We start from the raw sequence: 19810 nt of genomic DNA, 5'->3' as shown, positions 1-19810 counted from the left end.
AATGATGTTTCCTTTGAGAATTACATGGCCATCGGCCATGAGTATGGAGCCTCTACAGTCAGCTCCCACTGTCATGCAGGTAACTGGTTAGCTCTGCCGTAAGTTCTAAGTCTCTTTCTCCTTCATCTTGAGAACCCTAATCACTTGAAAAAGGCAAGGTTGAGGAAACTGGCTTTATAGCTAGTTTTAAGTGGGTGTTTGTGGTTGTAGTAGTTTGTTTTGTTGTTATTGTTTGTTTTCTTGCATCAAATGTATTGCTCTGGTTTCCTCGATCTCAGACCTCACATTTCAACTGTCTTTGAGTTGGCATTTGTACCCGAGTGAGCCACTTATATCTTCTGGTGAGACAGGAATTCTGAAGGCCTTGGCTGTGGTTTCTCTGCATGATCTGGTGACTGGCTGCTCTGAGCAAGAGAAACTGGAGAAGTAACCAAGGCTCAGGGGACCTGCAGATGGCTGCAGCTCAGGTTTACACATAGGTGGATGCTTGTGCAGAGGCTGAGAAACTAGAGCCATGCTGCAAAAAAGGAGACAGAATGGCCAGGGGACTGTTGGAAGGAAGTACAGCACCGGACTCCAGGAGTTCAGGTGAGGCTGGATGTCTGATCCACTCTTTGTAGGCATGAAGTGGCCTCCAGTTGCGGCCCACTGGGCTCCATCCCCATGGAAATAAAATTCCGTAAGAAATGAGCTGAGGACACAGTTCAGTGGGTAGAGTGCTGGTTTAGCACACACAAGGCCCTGGTTCGATCCCTAGCGCTGCATAAACTGGGAGTGCAGACACAGGCCTGTAATCACAGCACTCCAAACTAGAAATAGGAGGATCATAGTTCAAGGTCATCGTCCTCTGCGTAGTGAGTTTGAGACCAGCATAGGCTACATTAAACCATCTCAAAAAAAGGGGCACAGGGAGGGAGAGAGGAGGGCAGTTTGGGAAAGGAAATTGTTGTTTGGATAAGTATTCACTACTGTAGTGCCTAGCATCTTGAAAGCTGATCCCAGGTGAGGAAATGGAGTACATTCCCTAAGTCTGTGGAGTCACGTTTCTTCCTGTGAATACTATCACACAATGAAGGAAGAGAATATTTATGAACACTGGTGGGCTGTGTGGCTGCACATGTCTACTGCTGTTCAACAGAATTATCACAAGTTAGTGTCTTAAAATGGCACCTATGTGCTGCTATCTACTTCAGTGTGCCAGGCGCCTGGTATGGCCCAGGGTCCTCTGCTAGGTGTTCAAGGCTTCAGCCAAGGTAGCAGCTGGGGTTGTGATCTGTTTGAGGAATAATCTTGTCAGCCTTCTATTGCTGTGACAAAATATCTCAGAAAAAAATAGAGAGGTATTGTGACTAGCAGCTTCAGAGGTCCCCCATACATGGCCATTTGACCGTTGTTTGGGGTTGTGTGATGCAAAGCTGCTTACTGCATTGTAGCCCTGAAGCAAGAACTTTAAAGGGGCCAGGACCAGACATACCTTTCAAGGACTGCATTTCCCCCAGGGAACTATTTTCTCTAACTAGGCCCCACCTCCTAAGGTTCCTTGTATTTCATCAAATTATGAATTTGTCAATGGTCTAATCATTCATACTCTAGCCCACCTGCTAGAGATCCCTACCTCTGAACACTGCTGCACTGGGGACCAAACCTGCATTCAACACACGAGCCTTTGGGGACCCTTCCTATTCTCATCTCCAGCCAGGTTGTTGGCAGAATTCAGAATTCTTTGTGACTGGCTACAGGTAGAACTAGAGCTGTTTCTGGTTGTGCTAGTTGTCGGCTACCTTTAGTTCCAGGAGGCTGCCCACACTTCCTTGCAGTGCTGGACTCTTGTAGATAAGTCCTCCAACCCAGCAAGTGGAAGTTTCAAGATGTGAGCTAATCTGATAGAATCATCTAAACAATTAGACACCCCATTCTTTTACAGTGTCTTATCAGTGGGAAGCAAGGCACAGGACCTACCCAGACTCAAGAAGGGTGTAGACACCACGAGGGGGTGGTCAAGGGGGTAGCTCCACAATTCCATGAGTGACACAACTGGGAGACTCAGTTCCCAGCTTCCCAGCGCGGTCTTGACATCTAACGTACCTCTTTTCTTCCTGGGTATCTGATTTTTCCAGGGAGGTTCTTCACATGGACGGTTGATAACAAGAACAGAACACAACATTGCTTTGCACCCTGTCCACATGGGCTGCCAACGGCAATTTAAGGAGCCCCATCTCCTAAGAGCTCTTGTCTGTCTGGGTTGGTGTCTGTGCTGTGTTAAGTCTAGTGGCTTCTGTACAACTGTTTCCTCCATATCTACCAGTGGGAACTCTAGTGCATGGAAATGTTTTATGGATTTATATCAAGTATGTACTCAAGTACTTTAAAATTTGCAAGCTCTGCAGATATAAAAACAAAGATGAAGTTTCTTAGAGGAAATTCCTTACATTGGTTCTCTAGTGCAGAGGAAGAAGGCTAAGACAACAGGAAAATCTGCCATCTTGCCTATCTGTGCTTAGCCACACAAACAGAAAGGGGGTGACCTTATGAATGTTCAGAGCAGCTCAGAGCCTCCCCAGCTGGATGGTTTTACCCACTGGTGGATGGGAAGGTTGAGTCCTAGCAGTGATTGCGGACTGGTTGCCTTAAATTCTGTTTCAGTGGTCTTGTGGTCCTGGCTCATAACATGCAATTCAAGTGTCCTGTAGTTCCTGACATCAGCACATAGGAAGAAGATACGATATTCCTGAAAGACCCTGGCCAGAGGAGGCTCTTATCTTCTCAACATGCAGCTTGTCCCTTACTGGCTCAAGAAGATGCACACTGAACACACCACAGCTTATTCTTTCTCCTGGAATTCACTGGGGGTGTAGTGATTGGCAGTTCCCTGCCTAGAGGAAAGCAGCAGCCATTGTCCTGCACCTCCCCTAGAGCTGGACCAGAGAAGGTGTAGGACAATGGCTGCCGCTCCTCTCTGTAGAGTAGGCCTGGGATGGGTGCTGGACAGAGCCAGGGTTGCCTCAGCTCCCCCTGCCTTCCATTTGCTCTCTCAGCCTCTCCACGTCGTGTTGTTCACGACTCTAGCAATGCTCAGGACCATGGTAGGGCAAAGAGCTGAGAGAAGGTGGAAACTTCCTATGAACTCCGAGTACCCAAGAAAGCTCTTCCCAAGAAACTGCCTCTGAGATTAGGTAAGTTGTCATTTCCACCCAACAGTGAGTGCCCTCAGTGGCCCAATGAAAATATTAACTACATTTTAGAAGAGTTTTAATTTCAACAACTTATGATTAAAAATCAATTTTATAAATAATTTTTTTCATAGACTTGATTGAGGAGGGTTGTAAACTCTACAAAAAGACAGACTGCAACAGCAAAGGATTAAAGAAATTACAAAAAATAGAGCTATGGCCTCCTTATGTAAAAATACATTATACACCACACAGCATTTCCTTTGTGCAAAAACTTTGAGCAGGTGCTGTGTTAGGTAAGTCAAACATTTACTGAAAGGGAAGTAAACTGTAATAAAGTTACTTTGCATAATAATACAGGCACAGGTGAAAAAAATTAATCTTTCCCCCCCTAGAAGTTAAGGTACCTTAGTTCAACATTTTACTTTATAGTCCTGAAGGCTGAATTTAGCCTTGTACAAATGTGTGTGCATGTATTTGTGTATGTGTGCGTGTGTGTGTGTGTGTGTGTGTGTGTGTGTGTGTGTGTGTGTGTGTGTGACATGTAAGCATGACAAATATCTGCTATGATATTGAGTAAAACCCCAAAGTATTTACAGTATTTTCAAAGGTGGTGGTCTCTCAATCTGTGTGTGTACATTGTCTCATTAAATAGCTCTTTAGAAAATTAAATTACACCACCATCTTCTGTCAATCAGTGGACATCCTCAGTCGAGACTTCCAGTTTACGCTGTGGGACAAAGAGGGTTCCTAGGGAGGTTTTGTTAGCACCATCGAAATCCATGTAGGGTGAGCTGGTAGGCTTGGTTGGTCCACCCGGCGTACGGAAGAAACTTTCAGCCACCAACTGGGAGCCTTTGGGTGTCACAGGAACAGGCTGATTGGAGAGAGCAAAAAAGGTATCAGACCTATGGCCACCCATGCCCCCTAGCAGACTCAAGACAGGGCTGGGTGACTGATATGTGGCATGTTGGGAGACTAATATATCTTGATACCAGCAAGGGGAGCCTCAAGTCCCTTTGAACTCTCAACTGTTGTTGCTAAAAGGAGACAAAACCTCATGACAACCCAGTAGTGTGGATTCCTTGACCATTCTTCTAGGGTCTGGAAGGAAGGTTTGCCTTCAGTCATTCACCCTGTCATACTTCCCTCTCCAAAGAAGGAAACAAGAGCCTCCTATGATACAGATGATTCAATATTTAAAATAAATAACAATGCCAGCACTTGGGAGGCAGAAGCAGGAGGATCAAAACGTCAAGGTCATCATCTTCAAGTGTTAGGCCTATCTTTAAGTTAAATGTAAATACTCTTACCTGTTGCGGTCCTGTCCCAGCAGCTGATTGTCCATTTAGTTGGCTCTGGCCCAAGACTGGCGAGTCATGGTTGGTGGCCCTCCCTTGCCGAGAGCTCAAGTTATCTGGTATGACACTAGCTGCTTCAACACGTGGGGACACAGGGACTGTGCCAGCTCCAGGCCCGGGGCTGGCAGACATCTGCACACTGGGGGAGATGAGTCCCAAGTGCTGCAGGGTAAAGTTTACAATGGCTGAGCTCGGGTTCTGGGCAGGAACAGGGTGGCTCGAGTTGAGAGCCGGGCTGTTCCCAACAGGTACGGCTGCCACAGACGTTGGGGAGACCATAAGTTTCAGAGGTGTCACATGAAAAGAGGGAAAATTCACAGCGGTGAGTTCAGACGATGCCATTGGGATAACACCTGGAAAAAAAAGGGACGGGGCTAAGTCTTCAAAGCAGCCATTTGTTCAGGAAACTAGCGAACTGCAGGCCAGCTCATGTCTGGCTGTGTCTGAATGGCATTTGGGGTATACTCACCTGCAATTGGGGAGCCGTAGATCCTGTGGTTTGGGGAAAGTGTACCTGAGTTTTCTGTGCTAGACAACACGGATTCTGCCCCCAGGGGCGAGCACTGGGTGAGAGGGATAAGGTACCCTGATGGGAACAGGGTCTACAAAATAAGGAGAAAGCATTTATTTCACACACATACCGAAAGAAGAACAGGGTCAGGTACCCCTTCCAGAACCACCTCTTGCTCACTTTTCAAGAACCATTTAGGCCAGAGCAGTCCAGCCACTCAAGATAGCCCAGGCTGGCCTTGAATTCTGGGTCCTCCTGCTTCAGTCTCCCTAGTGCTGAGACGACCTGTGTGGACCACCATTTTTGACTCAGAATATACGACTGAGTTGTATACAGAATATGCATACTGAGGCTGCATTAAGGGTAGGCTCAGCCAGCACATCATCCTCACACTGATATCCAAATTCCCCGCAATCAGATTTCCTGATGTGATGGAGAACTACCCGGAGCAAAGTTTAACAGTGATAAACACTGTATATGACCCTATTGGGTCATTACTGGATTGATCTTTATTTAATTCTGAAGGCTGGTATTCCCCTAAGAGTATTCAGAGAGAGTGCTGTTTCTTGGGGGATTGTAAACAGGCACTTCTTGAATCACGGTCAAACAGGCTTTGGAAAAACTTACACAAAATGTCTTTTCTGAAGAACTCTGAAACTTCAATGATGGATCTTGTTAGTAACCTGATGGGGGAACACTGCATGTAGCCTTTCTAGTTGATTTGGCAACCAAGTTTTTAGTGGGCCATTAAGGGGGACTAATATGCAAAGAAAAAGTTTCAAGCGATACTGACTGATTTAGTAAAAAGAGCCCTAGACCATGCCCAACCTTCTTCTTCTTCTCTCTCTCTCTCTCTTTTTTTTTTTTTTTTGTTTCCAAAGGCTTCATCGGAATGGGCCCTACCCTTTGCATAGGGATAATTGTATCTCAAAAGGGTCAGAGCTGCGTGGGTGCAGCAGAGACCCTATGGCCTTGGAAACCAAACACATTTGCTAGCTGGCCGTCCGGGTTTCTGACTCCCGATTTAGAACTAAGGAAGTGCACAAGCAGGCCGTTTCCTTGGACTTTTTGTTCTGACGAAACACAGCAGTCTGTTCACATTCAAAGCAAGCTGACAGGCAGCAAAGAGCACTGATTGGTTCCTATTAGAGACCCAGATGCCAAAAGGCACAAGCTTCCACTGCGGTCAGGTTGATGCAGATCCCACCCCATCAGATCACCGCTCTTTCCCAAACACAAAGGGTGTGTGGGTGGCTGGAGAGCCCCCGGAAGTCTGCTCTCCCCTCCCCGTGCTGGGACTGGGGAATCTAAAAGCAGCTCTTAGAAGCTGGGGGCCTCCTTTCATCCTCCTTTTCTCTCCGTTGTCAAAACAACAGCCCACACTTTGATCCCTAGCTCTTGGTTGGTCTTTTCCTGGGGAGCCAGCGAACTCAGAACCCATAGACTGACACATTTAAACTGTTTCTCAGGTGCCTGGTACTGTTCAAAGTCGTTGGGAGTTGGCACCTTGGAAGCTGCAGGGATAGAGAACTTTTAACCGCTGGGCTTGGGTGTTTTACACGGGGCTGCTAATACGATAGTCATCCTCTCTGATGGGACAAGTCGCTGTGATTGCTGGCTTGACTCATTCCAATCTTTAGTAAAGCCTGTATTACCCTGAAATAATTAAGCGCCAATTTCAACAAATTACATCTACTACAATTCCTTTAGCCCATAGTTTTCTCCCTTGAATACCATCTCTTCTAGCCTCTGAGCCCTCTATCTACTGATCATTTATCTCGTTTCCTCTGCCCTTATGACCCACTCTCAGATACCTTTGCATTTATTTGAATACTGCCGTCTCTTCATCCCTACAGGCCTGGGGTCTCAGAATATATTTATTGAATGAATTAAGGACATGAATCATTTTCTTTGTACTGTTTAGCCCATGCTGAAGTAGAGTCAAAACAAACTACAGAGATGGGAACTCGGGGACACAGAAAACCTAAAACCTCTGATCTGGGTTAACCAGGGAACACCAGGAAACCATTGCAAAATTACATACACTGGCCCAGAGACGTTATGGCCCTTCCAGAATATGGAATCAAGCCAGGGCCTTGCAATTTCCTCCCAGCATGTACATGAAGTGCAGAAGAAGAGCACACGAGACCGTGGATAATATGAATGGCTTCCATGAGGCCGTCCTCAGGGAAGATTCCACAGATTCAAGCTGCCTTAACAAACACAGTGCCAGATAATGCCATTCGGATGATATGGTGTCCTAAAGGGATCACAAAGCCCTTTGTATATATCCTCATGTAATAAATTCACTTAATCCCACAAAAACTGTAATATGGCCATGGGGTAAGCACACAGAATCAACTGCCATCAAAGGTGGGTGCTGGGTTAGACTTGATCTGGGTCAATTTTTTTCTAACCTAGTAGATGGCAGGCAGAGTGGGGGGGGGGTGCGGTTATGGAGGAATAAATTCATGACAGACAAAGAAAAGCAAGATGTGGAGAAATAAAATAACTTAATAGCAGGGGCAAAGGAGAGATTAACTTCTGCGTCTGTGTTTAGATGTATCTGTTAATAATACTGTACTTCATGCACCCTGTCCTGCAAGTGAAGTGAGACTTCTGTGTCTATGATACCGATGTGCGGGTAGGTGTCCAATAAACACTCATTCTTACCTGATCTAATCTTACCTAAGGGGGGAAAAAATCACCTAGAGGGCCAACATCTTTAGAAGCCAATGTATCCACTGTACCTTCGAGCTGGTAACATCAGCTTGACTTTTCCACTTACACAGAAAAGATTGTGTTAAGTCTGAGGTAGATGCTAAAAAGGGGGATGGGCAAATGCTCTTCTAGGCAACAGATGCCAGGTACATGACATCAAGCAAACGCTGAGGAATGACTCAGAAGGCACGAGTTACAGGAGGCCCACGTAGCCCTCCGGTGACAACTGCTTTTAAACTATTTATGACTCTCATGACAGGTGTCTGTGTTCCAGTATGGGACAGCCACCTGTGAGGCTTTAAAAAGAGACCAAGTCAGCCCCTCCTCGGTAGGTTTAAAAATGTCCCTGCCGTCATCCCTATGTGAGGATTAGCTGTCTGGGGCCTCGTTTGGATATGGGATGTTAAGGGACAATTCTTTGTCTTCTGAGAGACGGCTCTGTGCTTCGGCAAACGTCACAAGCCACCAGCTCTTGCGGAGTCAGCCACGGGATGGCTGAAACTTCAAAGCACCGTCCGAGGCTGTACTCACCGTGGGGACATTCTCAAGCGCTTTCAGGTCCTCTTTAGGTTTCTTCACAGAGCCACTGTCCTCCAAGGCGCTTGTCCTCTTTGTGCCTCGCTCTCCAGCTGCCTCCTTGCTGCGGTTCTTTGCACTTGGCCTTTCCGGTGCTGGCTGCAGGCTTCCGGGTCTGCAGGAGGCACCGGCCTTCGTGGCGTCTGTGGCGGTCCTCTCAGTGGGGCCATCTGTAGGGTCTTTGGATCCAGTAGCATTAGAGGAGTGGGCGGGGCAGACGGCTGGGTTCAGGCCGTGGGGCGGTGTCAGCATGTGGGCTTGGGAGGGTTGCAAGTAGATGGCATAGGACGGGCCCGAAGGGGCCTGAGGTAGGATCACAGGCACGGCAGATGACAGCGGGCTCGGGATCAGGGGGACCACCCCCAGGGGCTGGATGAGGGAGGGTGCGGGCAGCTCCAGCTCAGGGTTCACTGCAGGGTCCAGGGGGGCCAGCGGTTTGTAGTGCCCAGATCTTGCTAGCTTCACTTTCACTTTCTTCCTGGGTTCACTAGAAGAAGAGATTTATGGAAACGTCATAGAATATTCTGTGTGTGTGTGTGTGTGTGTGTGTGTGTGTGTGTGTGTGTGTGTGAACATGCACGTGTATAGAGGCCAGAGGCTGACAATGAGATGTCTCCGTCGGTGCATTTCACCTTTTCAGTGAGGCTGGAGTTCATCCATTTAGCTGGGCCAGTCAGCCAGGGAGCTACAGGGATCCTTCAGGGGGTGTAAGGCCCCACTGGGATTAAAGACTGGGTGCTGCTATCAATTTAGCTGAGGCGGCCAGCCAGTGAGCTCCAGGGAGGAGCCCCCAGTGGCCATACCTTCACTTTGCAGTTAAAAATGGGTGCTGCCATAGCTGGCCTTCTGTGTGGGCATTAGGGATCTAAGCCCAGGTCCTCATGTTTGAGCAGTAGGCACCTTACCCACCAATCCATCTCCCAACCCCTGCATTCTACCACTTTTGCCCCAGGTTAAAGCCACACTTTTATGAAAATCGCGGCAGCCTTCTGTTTTTAATGACAGAGGACAGATATTTTAAAGACCAGCTCTCCAGTTTCCAAGGGCGATGCTCCTCTTTGCATAAAGTGACCGGTTCTAACACAGCACACCGAGACAGCGACCCATCCTGCTTCTGGCCGTGGTGCCAGCCTACCTCGACTGCTCTTCCAGTTGCATCTTGCAAATCGCAGCGAGCTGAGCCATCTTGTTTGGGAAGGGTGGAGAACTTTGAGAACTCTCAGCTGGCGAAACAGAAAGTAGAGGGAGGGAGGGTGGTCAAGGCTGGGATAAAGTACTCCCGTGGAAGAGCACGCCGCAGGTGCCAAGGCAACAGATCATACAACCCATCTGCTCCCCTAGCTGCACAGCAGTTAAGCATTAAGCCCCCCAAAACTGCTTTTGACCCTCAACTCATATATAAGTTAGGCTTCTGAGGGATCAGACAGGGGAAAAGAAAGCAGACCAAAAGTAATCCTGAGCAGAGCCCCGGCTTGCCAGGAAAACATACCTTTGGTGCTCTTGACAGGGCTGCTGGGAGCCGAACTGATCTTTCTCCGATCACTTTCTATGCTTTTGACCAATTTGATCAGGGATGGGTGTCGAGTAAAGCTGGGCTTCCCCCGCGTGGAAAACAGGTTTTTGGCACAGTTCTCTTTCGCAGACTGCTCCACCTCTAGGAAGGAGGCGGTAAGCGGTGTGACTGGGCTGGAGCCTGAAATGGAAAAGGCCAGAGTGTTAAAGCCCAGTTGCTCTTGCTTCCTTCTAACAGAGGAAATCAAAACGCAGCTCTAAAACCATGTCAGGGGCAAAAGGCAACAGCATAGAGCACCCACTGTGTACACCTGCTCTAAACCCTATGAATCTGGAACCTCAATCTTTTTCAGTGACTTTAGAGACAGTGTTTCAATGCCGCATCTCTGACGCCGCGGTGCACAGTTGGCCCTCCACATCTGAGGAGGACTCGTTCCAGAATCCCTCCTACATGCCAAAAGCTGCCAAAGCTCAAGTCCCTTACATGCAATGGCATATGCATGCATCGAAGCTAGCCACATCCTCCTGTCTACGCTAAACCATCTCTTAGTCACTTGAAATACCTACTATAACGCCCATGGCTGTCACATGACATTGTTTAGGGGACAGTGACCAGGAATCATTTGTACATGTCTGGTACAGACCAAAAAATATTTCCATTCCACAGATGACCCCTTCAATATGAAACTTGTGGATATGGAGAGTGGACTGTATCTCATAACCAGAGAAATGCCAGTGTGCATTCACTATTGACTGTCCTCTCTTGGTGATGTATAAATCCTTGTTGATTTTCTCATCAGGGGAGGGTTGGGGCTGGTGGAAGGTGGTGACTTTCACGCCTGCTCCACTTGGGCAGTCCCTCTCAAGAAACGCCCTCCCTGGTGAATTTGAGAGCAGGGTCACAGAAGACACCGGCTAAGGATACACTCGTACAAAAATGGTGGGCCAAGGTTATGCAGCTGTCACTATGGCTCCAGAGCCTCCATTCCAAATTCCTGCACCTAAGGACCTCTCTCCGAGAGTGTCCAAAGTCAGAGCAGCCAACTTCTTTATGAGTGAACTGCTTTTCCAATCATCTATATATGATCTTCCCATGGGTGGGGATGGTAGGAAGGAGAGGAGAGAATCCTCTAAATTAAAAAAAGAAACAACAAATGAAAGGAAAGAAAAAAACAAAACCCCCATACACACCACTAGCATTTGGGCTGATTTCTGGGCCTGTCCATTTAAAAGCTGGCTTCCGACCTCTTTCTTCTGTGACATGGACTTTCTTGATGAGATCCAGGCTACTCAGAACATTAGCAATATCATACAACCTCCTAATTTTTGCTGGGGAAAAAAAAAAGAGGCATGAATAGCATTAAATAGAATAATGAAAGATCACAAAGATTTTTGCTTCCTCAGTAAGTCAGGTGTATTCAAGAGCTATCCTGGCAGCACCAGGCAGGGACCCCCTCCCAACTTCTTTCGAGTTTTTCTAACACCGCTTGAATTAAAACAAAAAAAGGAGTTTTAAATATTTCAGCAGTCACTGCTGGTCCTGAATTTTGAAAGGACAGTGGTACAGGTTACAGTTGGAAGTGACTCAATGAGATGACCTGTTTATAAAAAGTCACGTTCCTATGTGTTTTCTAATGTGTCAGAATAGGTAGAAACAGAAACAGGGCAGCACTGGACAAAGTATGGCTCGTCTACCCACAGCAGTTCATAATAAGAGTCACACAGTGTCATAAACTTGCAAAGTTCTGTATCACCACAAACATACACACTATCCTTGCAAATACGCAAAGCACAGATCTATTCACTCTACACACCTCACTTATCTTGAAAAGCTTTGCATTAACAAGTCTGCCTTTATGTCAATGTTCACAGGACAGAGTTACGAGCTGACTCTCCTGCTTCACAGCCCTGCCAGAAGATTCTGCTTTCCCCAAGGATTCGGCAAGTGACACATGAATATGTCCAGGGCTATGACCGACCAATGGCAGTGTCGATCGGAAAAGCACCTGGCGACTCAAGAGAAGCATCAACCTGTTGGCAGTAGTGCCAGGATGTGTTTCCTCAAACTGTACTTTTCCCGAGCGCTGCCAGAGTGCTGCCCTACTCTCTCCTCAATTCTGTCTTGTAGATGCACTATCAACCCAGGGATATCGGGACTTAACTTCTACAGGCTAGTGCCGCTTTACAGAATGTGGCATCTCCAGCCAACTGTGCCTTATGGACAGCCAGTTCCCCCCATTAGTTCATATCTGGGTTAGCCTCCAAGGGAGACATGCGTGTGGAAGGTTGCTCTTGTCTGCTCGGCTCTTTCCTCCACACCTTTTTCCTGTGCCAGTTTCTCCAATGTCTGCATAACCATAGGGACAGAGCTGGTTAGGAACCAGCTAAATTCAGAGAAGCCATCTGGCCAGAGCTGTTTCAAGCCATCTGCACTACAGCACCATCGGGGGACAATTTAGTGGGAATTATTGATGCCATCACTTATCAGTATTAGTGGAGAGATGAGATCTAGGAGCTGGACCTATTTTACAACTGATTGCTCGTTTAGGGCCTGGGAGTATCTACCGTGTAAAATGGGGACAGAGTTACAGCATCAGATGGCGCCGTAGTGTCGGACCAGTAAGAAGGTTATTCGTCTTGCTGAATCCCACCAGTTAGCAGAGGCGACAGCATCACCACTGGGGCGGGGAGAGTGAACACAGACGCGGACCCAGAGATCTGCTCGGTAGGTGAAGCTCTGTTGTTCACGAATGGATCCCAAACCTCCCGGGCAGTTATGACACTTACTTTTAAACTTGCTTTTATCCAGATCTTCCACATGGTCCTCCCCAATTAAAATCTTGGCAGCGATTTCCAGGCTTACTATCTGAGGCGTCGACACCAAGAACAGCATCACAAACTTCTGGCTCATCACTCGTAAGGACTTGTCTTTGCGGCTGTTTACGGAAGCTTCAGAGAAGGACGAGGGATTAGAGAATTAACAGTCAAGGGGAAGCAACAAGCCTTAAAAATAGCATCACTGGGCCATCCAGCCAACAGCCGTGGCATTCCCAGCAGGAAAATCTGCAGTGGTGGCTGGGCATGGTGGTATACGCCCAAAACCGAAGCACTAGGAAAGTAGGGACAAGTGGACCATCAGAAAGGCAAGTCCAGACTGGGCTCCAGAGACCCAACCCCAAAACAAGTCACAGTAGCTGCAGAGGAGCAGTCTTCACGGCATTTTTTTAGAAGCACCATGGGACATCGCCTCTCACCTGCCCGGAATTCCACTCCAGGGAGTTCTACAAAACACACGTCTGAATGCCCATTCTGGCCAGTGTTTGACTTGATCACGTGGTCCTCTATGCCACAGCTCTTAATAAAGTCAAACTCTTGTTCGTATTCTTTCCTTTTGATCATCATGATCTGCTCAGCATACTTGTTCTCTTCCCCGACGCTCTTCAGAGTCCCCAGAGTTTTGGTGAGATTGTGTCGGCCGTGCCAAGTGTACCTGTTTTTGGCAAGGCGGCTCACCATGTGCAAGCTCTCTAGTACATTCACAATGTCATAAATCCGTCGGCGTTCAACATCTGCAAAGAATGTATGATGGTGTGTTACCGGGATCAGACTTTCATTGTGTGTCTGTCACAGGTGCATCTGAATAACACAGTAATATAATACACACAACAAGCACCATGGAGGCAAAAAAAAAAAAAAAGACATGGCTCAGGTAGAAATGAGCTTGTTTAAATTACAGTTACCATCTACTGAGGGGTGTACATTGCATCATTCAGGACAATTATATTCTAATGTGTGTGGTGGCCATTGTCCACCAGCCCTTTACTGTGAGGATACAGAAGCTCGGGTCTGCCTCAGTGATAGCAAGGAAGCAGCAAGGCCAGGCCTCTAGTAGTCTAACTGCCACAATTGTGAACCCATTCCTTTATTCCCCTCGTTGTACCCACACCTGCCTGCCACAGTCATTCACAGGCAGAAAGCGCTGAGACTTGGGGCTGGAGAGACGGCGCAGTGGTTAAGAGTGCTTGCTGTTCTATCAGAAGACCAGAGTTCAGTTCCCAGCACCATTCTTTTCTGGTCTCCAAGACCACAAACACACACACACACACACACACACACACACACACCTTTTTAAAGTGCTGAGATTTCAGAAAAGTATAAAATCCATGATGTCATTTCTTAAAAACGTACATTAAAAAGCAGAAAGGTACATCTCTTTGGGGTCTAATTTGGCCAGTGTTCTGCCTACCACCAGTGATGGTAAGACTAGCAATTCTGTGCCTTTTATAAATCCACAGGGGGTTGCAGTGTTCTGCATGGTGGGATTCTCCTTATTTCAGAAATTTACCTTCACTGTTGGTTTCAACTTCAATACTGGACAGAATCTATCCTTGCTGGATAGAGCACCCCCTAGTGGCCCCTTGCTGTTCCTGGTGACTGCCAGGTGAGAGTGAGCATAAAGGGTCCTGGGCTGTTCCTTCCCCAGGAACCGTTCTCCCTGATGTCCTCACAGGCCTCTCTTCTTTCAAGCCCCGGACATCAGCTCCCCAGCAAGGCTTGATCTGAGCCCTTGGTTTATTGTCAGGAAGCACCGCTCCCACACACCTGGTCCTTTCACGATGTTCTGGATATCCCCCTCCTTTTCCGTAACATGCATTGCCTGACACACACCGTCAGTTTCTACCAGTTGCTCTGTAACCACTGTTTCACTGAAAAGGGAATTTTGCCCTTTTTGTTCATGGATCTGTACCAGCTCCTATTGCTAGGTCAAAAGAGTACACACACACAGACACACACACATACACACACATACACACACACACACACACACACACACACACACACACACACACCACATGCATGCCAGATGGAGTGTAGTGAAGAGCAGATGGATCCAAACAGCACAGTCTTAAATCATGAATTAATGTTCCTGCTTAGAAAGGTAATCTTTTCATCACGGGGTGATAGCTAGCTACACATTAAAACACTGTCCTTATTAAGATACTTTCAGGCTGGGGAGATGGCTCCACTGGGAAAGTGCTAGCCTGAGTTTGACCCCCCCCAGCACCCAACAGAAAAGCCAACCTCCTTTAATTGGTGAGTCCCAGCTCCCAGTGAGACCCATTCTCAGAAACCAAAGTGGATGGCTCCTGAGACACCCAATGCTGACCTCTGGCCCTGTGCACACAGGGACACACATGCACACCCATATTCACCCATGCCCGCACACACACAGAAAGATTTTAATGACATCAAGGATACCCTATATCTGTCAGACTCCTTTTTAGCTCCAGAACCAGGTCTACACACTGCAGTAAAGAGGGAAGAACACCCATAGCTTTTGCCAAAGAAAAACAAAATAACCCCAAACCACTCCATCCCCAGTCTCAAATGGCTGAGAGTCAGAGTCACAGAAGCCATCTCTCTGTGTGGTTATGGATACGCTGGGTCCTCAAGGACAGGGCCAAGGTGAAGGTCGGTCACAGCTATTTGTGAAACAAATCATAAAACACTACTTCCTTCCTGTACAGCTTCAGAGACCACCTGAACCCAGAAACAGTGTCCATCGCCGTTTGTGAGACTTCTAACTTCCACATGGCCTGAATCTGTGATAATGTGACTACGTGAGCTCAGATCCAAAAGAGATAAGTCCACAGGGCTGCTCTAATTATTAGCCATCCTGGCAACCAGCATACTTACTGAGCTCTTCGGCCACCTCATCCAGGCAGATGTCGTTATTCACAGCAGGGTTGGGGTACTTGGGGTACCGCGCTAGGAATTTGTGGCACAGCAAACCCAAGCTTTTCTCTTTTCGACTTGGCTGGGATTTCTCAAATTCGTCTCCAGATAAGTGTTCCTACAGAGGAAAAGGTAAAGAATGTCTCATCCCGAAATAAAGTTTGACAGAGTTATCAGGGACATCTGGGCTAGGTGACTAACTAACACCTCTTACCCACACACACACAGCTTGGACCACTGCAAGGTCAGGGATGGAATAAGGATGGTCTTAAAGAGAAGCCTGGAATGAAGTTCACTCATAAGGTCCAAAATTCCCAATGCTGGCACAAACTCTTTCTGTGCTCAGCAGGTCAACAGCAGCCTTCCCGTGGCTCTTGACTGCTTGACCCTCCATATTCACCTCCCCTCTCCCAACAAGCCCCCAGCTGACATTCAATCCCTTGCAAACCTACATGCAAACAGTCTCTAGCTTCAGGTAATCCACAGTTGTCAGACAGCCCCCTTTTCTGATCTCGGCTTCTGATCTCTGGGCTCACGGCACTGATAAGCATTTTCAGGTTGGCTGTGGGTGTCCATGGCTCTCCTTGGCAAACTTCCTTGGGCTTGGTTGGCGTGGTTAAAGGGCCCACATCAGGTTGGATCTCAGCCAATACTATGTTGGCCTTCGAGGACTCCTGCAAGGGGCTTTTCATCAGTCCCCTTTTATGTGGCTCAGAAAAGAGGTTTTCCTGGTTTGGAAGGAAGGAAGAGCTGAATTCATTGTAAAATAGAACCTACCAGAGAGCCTCCTGACTTTGAAATTGACTCAAGTAGGTTAAACTAAGTATATTCCAATCATCACTTGACAGCAATTTCCTTTTTCGTTTGAGACAAAGGCTCATGCCCAACCAGTCCGGAACTTACTATACAGCAATAAGCTGACCCTGAATTTATAATCCTCCTGCCTCAGCCTCTAGTGTGTTGTGACTAAAGCAGTACCACTATACCTCATTGCTACTGTCCATTTTAATAATTAAACTTCCCACTTTTAATTTGGCAGAAGCCACGTATCCCTGTGATCCAAGAATTAAATAAATAACTTTAACTACAGGCTTTGCTTTTAAATTTTATTTTGAAACAGGAGAATTGTAAAGATAGCTTAGCACTCACACCCTTTCCTTAATAGAACTGTGATCCCTCTAAGTGACCTAAATTCCTAGAAGCAGCCTCTACTCATGTCAAGTAAAGGCCTTCAGGACCAAAACCATTCTCCACCCAGTGGAGTGGCTATACACAGTGAGTGCTCACTAACACGTCACTGACCAGGAACAGAACCAAGCAGTGAAGGTGAGGGTGCCCTTATGGCTGTACTTATCAGGAAGGGCCTCATGCCTACCAGCAAGACTTTTGACCAGGAAAAAAAAAATCTGCTTTCAACATCGACTCTTGAGGCATACAGATACAGAAAATGGGGCCAAGGTAAGGAAAATTAGCCATAAAGGCCTCAGAGTTAGTTCCTGCTTGGGAGACACAGGGGTAAGTTACTAGCAGTTCATAAGGCTAGTGGAGACTGAGTTTTGTTTTTTTTTTTTTCACTGTGGGGACTGCACCATTTTTAAAAAAGAAAATACTTGGAAGGCAATGACTCAGAGAACAGAAACACCCACTGTTCCCTCTGGAACGTTAGGAACATGGGTTAACAACCCTGCATTACATGACTGAGACTATCAAACGCTTTCCAGTGTGTATTTCTGCTGAATCTGGCATTGCTCCTTAGCAGAGGAGGACACCAGGGGTCAGAGGTCACACGGGGCTAGTACCTGAATTTTCTCAGTTCAGCATGGTGCCATCAGGAGAGGCTGACCCAAGGGTGGGAGTTTCAGTGAACACTGCCAGGAACAGGGTTTAACTAACATCTTAAAATCTTCGGGGAAATTTATGTAAGTTCACTTAAAAAAAAAAAAAAAAAAAAGGACCACCAATCCACACGACCCTACTGTCAAAGTCTTCTGTAATTTTACAGAACATTTGTTGTAAGCAGCATTTTCAGGCCCAGCAATTTAAAAGACTGACAATTTAGAATGTTATCTTACAAAGAAAGTCAGTATCAAATTATGTCCTTTCCAAGTTCCAATGGTTCACGCAAAGGCTGTAATACAACATATACATGCTATTTTCTTAAAGTATTAAAAAATGCCTCCCCCTGTGTATGTGAAACTTCCACTAAACTATCGAAACAGAAAGATTAATTTAACCCTACTCCTCTTCAAAAAGTAAAATTTCCTCCTGGATTTCTGTAACAGTCAACCAAAAAGGGACAACATTCAGGGCACTATTAAAGGAAAAACTAAAGGGTGACACCGCAACAGTGTGGACTGAACTTTGAAAATACCTTTTGGTTCTCCATTTTGTCAATTTCTCATACATTTAGTGTGTCTTTAGAAACGAAAAATCTGAAGTTCCTCCCCAAATTCGAATGTTTCAAGTAGTCCAATCGATCCTGTTAAAGTTTTTTAATATCCTTAAAGGAAAAAAGGAAAGAAAGAAATAAGATCTGCTGAAAATGCATTCACGCACACAAGAGGCCCCGGAAACAAAGAAACGAAAAATGACAAACCAGGTTTATATGTGCCCCCTCGAGCAAAGACCGCACCTCTAGGCAGACCGCGCCAACAGACAGCAGTAAATTCCTCCATCAAACCCATCTCCTGTCACGAGACTTCAAGCAAACACAGAATCTGCAGTGACAGTCCTCTCTCACGCTCAAAAATAGCTGTAGCAAGCACCCACCTGTGCACTGATCCGGGCTGCAGACGGAGCGTGCGAGCCCGGGTACCGACTGAGCACACACCGAGCCTGCATCGGGGGATATGCTGAAGTTTTTCGTCTGACACACACGTGCACAGGCTCAGAGAGGAGGACTTCGTGAATGGACTGAGAGCAATCCTCCAATTCAGCCTTTGCGCTCTATTCGCACGATGGGGCATGTACAGAGAGCTTTGGGATTTGGATCCCCTTTTTCAAACTTCTTTCAATACGCGGGAGTTGGCGGAGGTGGTCTCCCTAGATGCCTAGATCACCGCGATGCACAGGCGCACAGTAGGTTGCGCTCCCAGCCAGGTACAGTCCCCTGCAGTCCTCCGCTTCCCGCCGGGCGCACACACTAGCTCCTCCTCCCCGAAACTACACCGCCCCCGGGAGCCGCCAGACAGCATCTCACGGTTTCCAGGACGACGGCTCCCAGCCAATCAGAAAGCCCACTACAGGCTTGCGATTGGCTAGAGGCCCCCAGGGCGGGGCCGGACCTTCCGCCTTCGATTTAAAAATTTGGCGCGGAAAGCAGAACCGTGGCTGGCGCCGCCCCCGAGTGCGCGGGGCTGGAGCGCGGACGAGCCCCTCCCCCGCCCTCTGCGCGGGAGCTCGGCTCCTCCCCACGAGCCCCGGCTGGGCGGGAGGCGGGAAACGGCCGCCTTCACCCTACCCTGCCCGGGATCCCGCAATCCCGCCGCGCCAGTCAGCTCCCCGCTCACCTGTCAATCCTCCTCCGGGGCTGGCGGCTCGGGGCGGCCCGGGCTCCTGGCTACGCGTCCCCGCCGGTTCCGGGAGCCCGCGCGTCTCAGGGTGACTCGCTCAGCCCCACCGCTCAGAGGTGGGTGCCCGGGGGTGGCACCGGGACCGGGGCTGGGGGGGGGCGGCGGGCGGGCCGTGGGAGCGTGGCCGTCCCGGAGCAGTCCAGCCCCCGATTTGAAATTAACCCGCTCCCGGCGCGAGCCGCTCCCGCGGGCGCGGAGCCTCCCCTCCCCCCACGCCCGCTCTCCCGGCCCGGGGCCCCGCGCGCCAATCGGCGCCTCTGCACCGCCGCCGTGGCGAATCAGACTGTAGTTACCGCCCTACGACCCCGCCTCCAGCCAGACTTGGGGAAAAAGTCCTCAAAAACTTTTCCTTTTTTTTTTTTTTTTTTTTTTTTTTTTTGTCTTTTTGCAAACACCCTTTATCCGAGATCGAAGTTGGGGGATGAAATTTGGCTTGTCCAGGGTTGGCTGGCAAGGGCACGCGGGATCCCTGCCATCCTCTTCTTAGGGCCATGTCAACCGGTGCGCAGCCTGGGGTCTGCTCACCTGCCCTCTAATCCCCAGCGGAACCCTTCCCACTGCCACCCTGTGCGTGACTGTGCTCCACTTCTGCCCCGTGGCTTCCAGAACGTGTGAGGAGGAAGGAGCTTCGATGTCCGAAGCTGACGGGCG

At 48.1% G+C, this 19810-nt stretch overlaps 1 protein-coding gene across 2 annotated transcripts; it reads right to left on the bottom strand.

The window, feature by feature from the left end:
- Window positions 1-3232: 3232 nt before the first annotated feature.
- On the bottom strand, window positions 3233-19334 carry E2f8 (E2F transcription factor 8). 2 transcript variants are annotated; one of them, XM_006997624.4, is made up of 13 exons: window positions 19097-19334; window positions 17959-18087; window positions 16040-16315; window positions 15549-15705; window positions 13106-13420; window positions 12639-12800; window positions 11043-11180; window positions 9829-10032; window positions 9475-9562; window positions 8295-8826; window positions 5001-5133; window positions 4484-4884; window positions 3233-4047 (listed from the first exon to the last, which is right to left on the bottom strand). In XM_006997624.4, the coding sequence occupies exons 2-13, from the start codon at window positions 17971-17973 to the stop codon at window positions 3865-3867; spliced, it is 2604 nt and encodes an 867-aa protein (XP_006997686.1). In that variant the 5' UTR covers window positions 17974-18087; window positions 19097-19334; the 3' UTR covers window positions 3233-3864. The 2 variants fall into 2 exon arrangements, with proteins under 2 accessions (XP_006997686.1, XP_006997685.1); XM_006997623.4 differs by lacking the exon at window positions 19097-19334 and adding an exon at window positions 18357-18737.
- Window positions 19335-19810: the final 476 nt, after the last annotated feature.

Source organism: Peromyscus maniculatus, chromosome 1, assembly GCF_049852395.1.
Source record: "Peromyscus maniculatus bairdii isolate BWxNUB_F1_BW_parent chromosome 1, HU_Pman_BW_mat_3.1, whole genome shotgun sequence".
NCBI classification, from domain to species: domain Eukaryota; kingdom Metazoa; phylum Chordata; class Mammalia; order Rodentia; family Cricetidae; genus Peromyscus; species Peromyscus maniculatus.
Note: the sequence above shows the minus strand (reverse complement) of the source record. Positions and strands in the feature narration are given on the sequence as shown.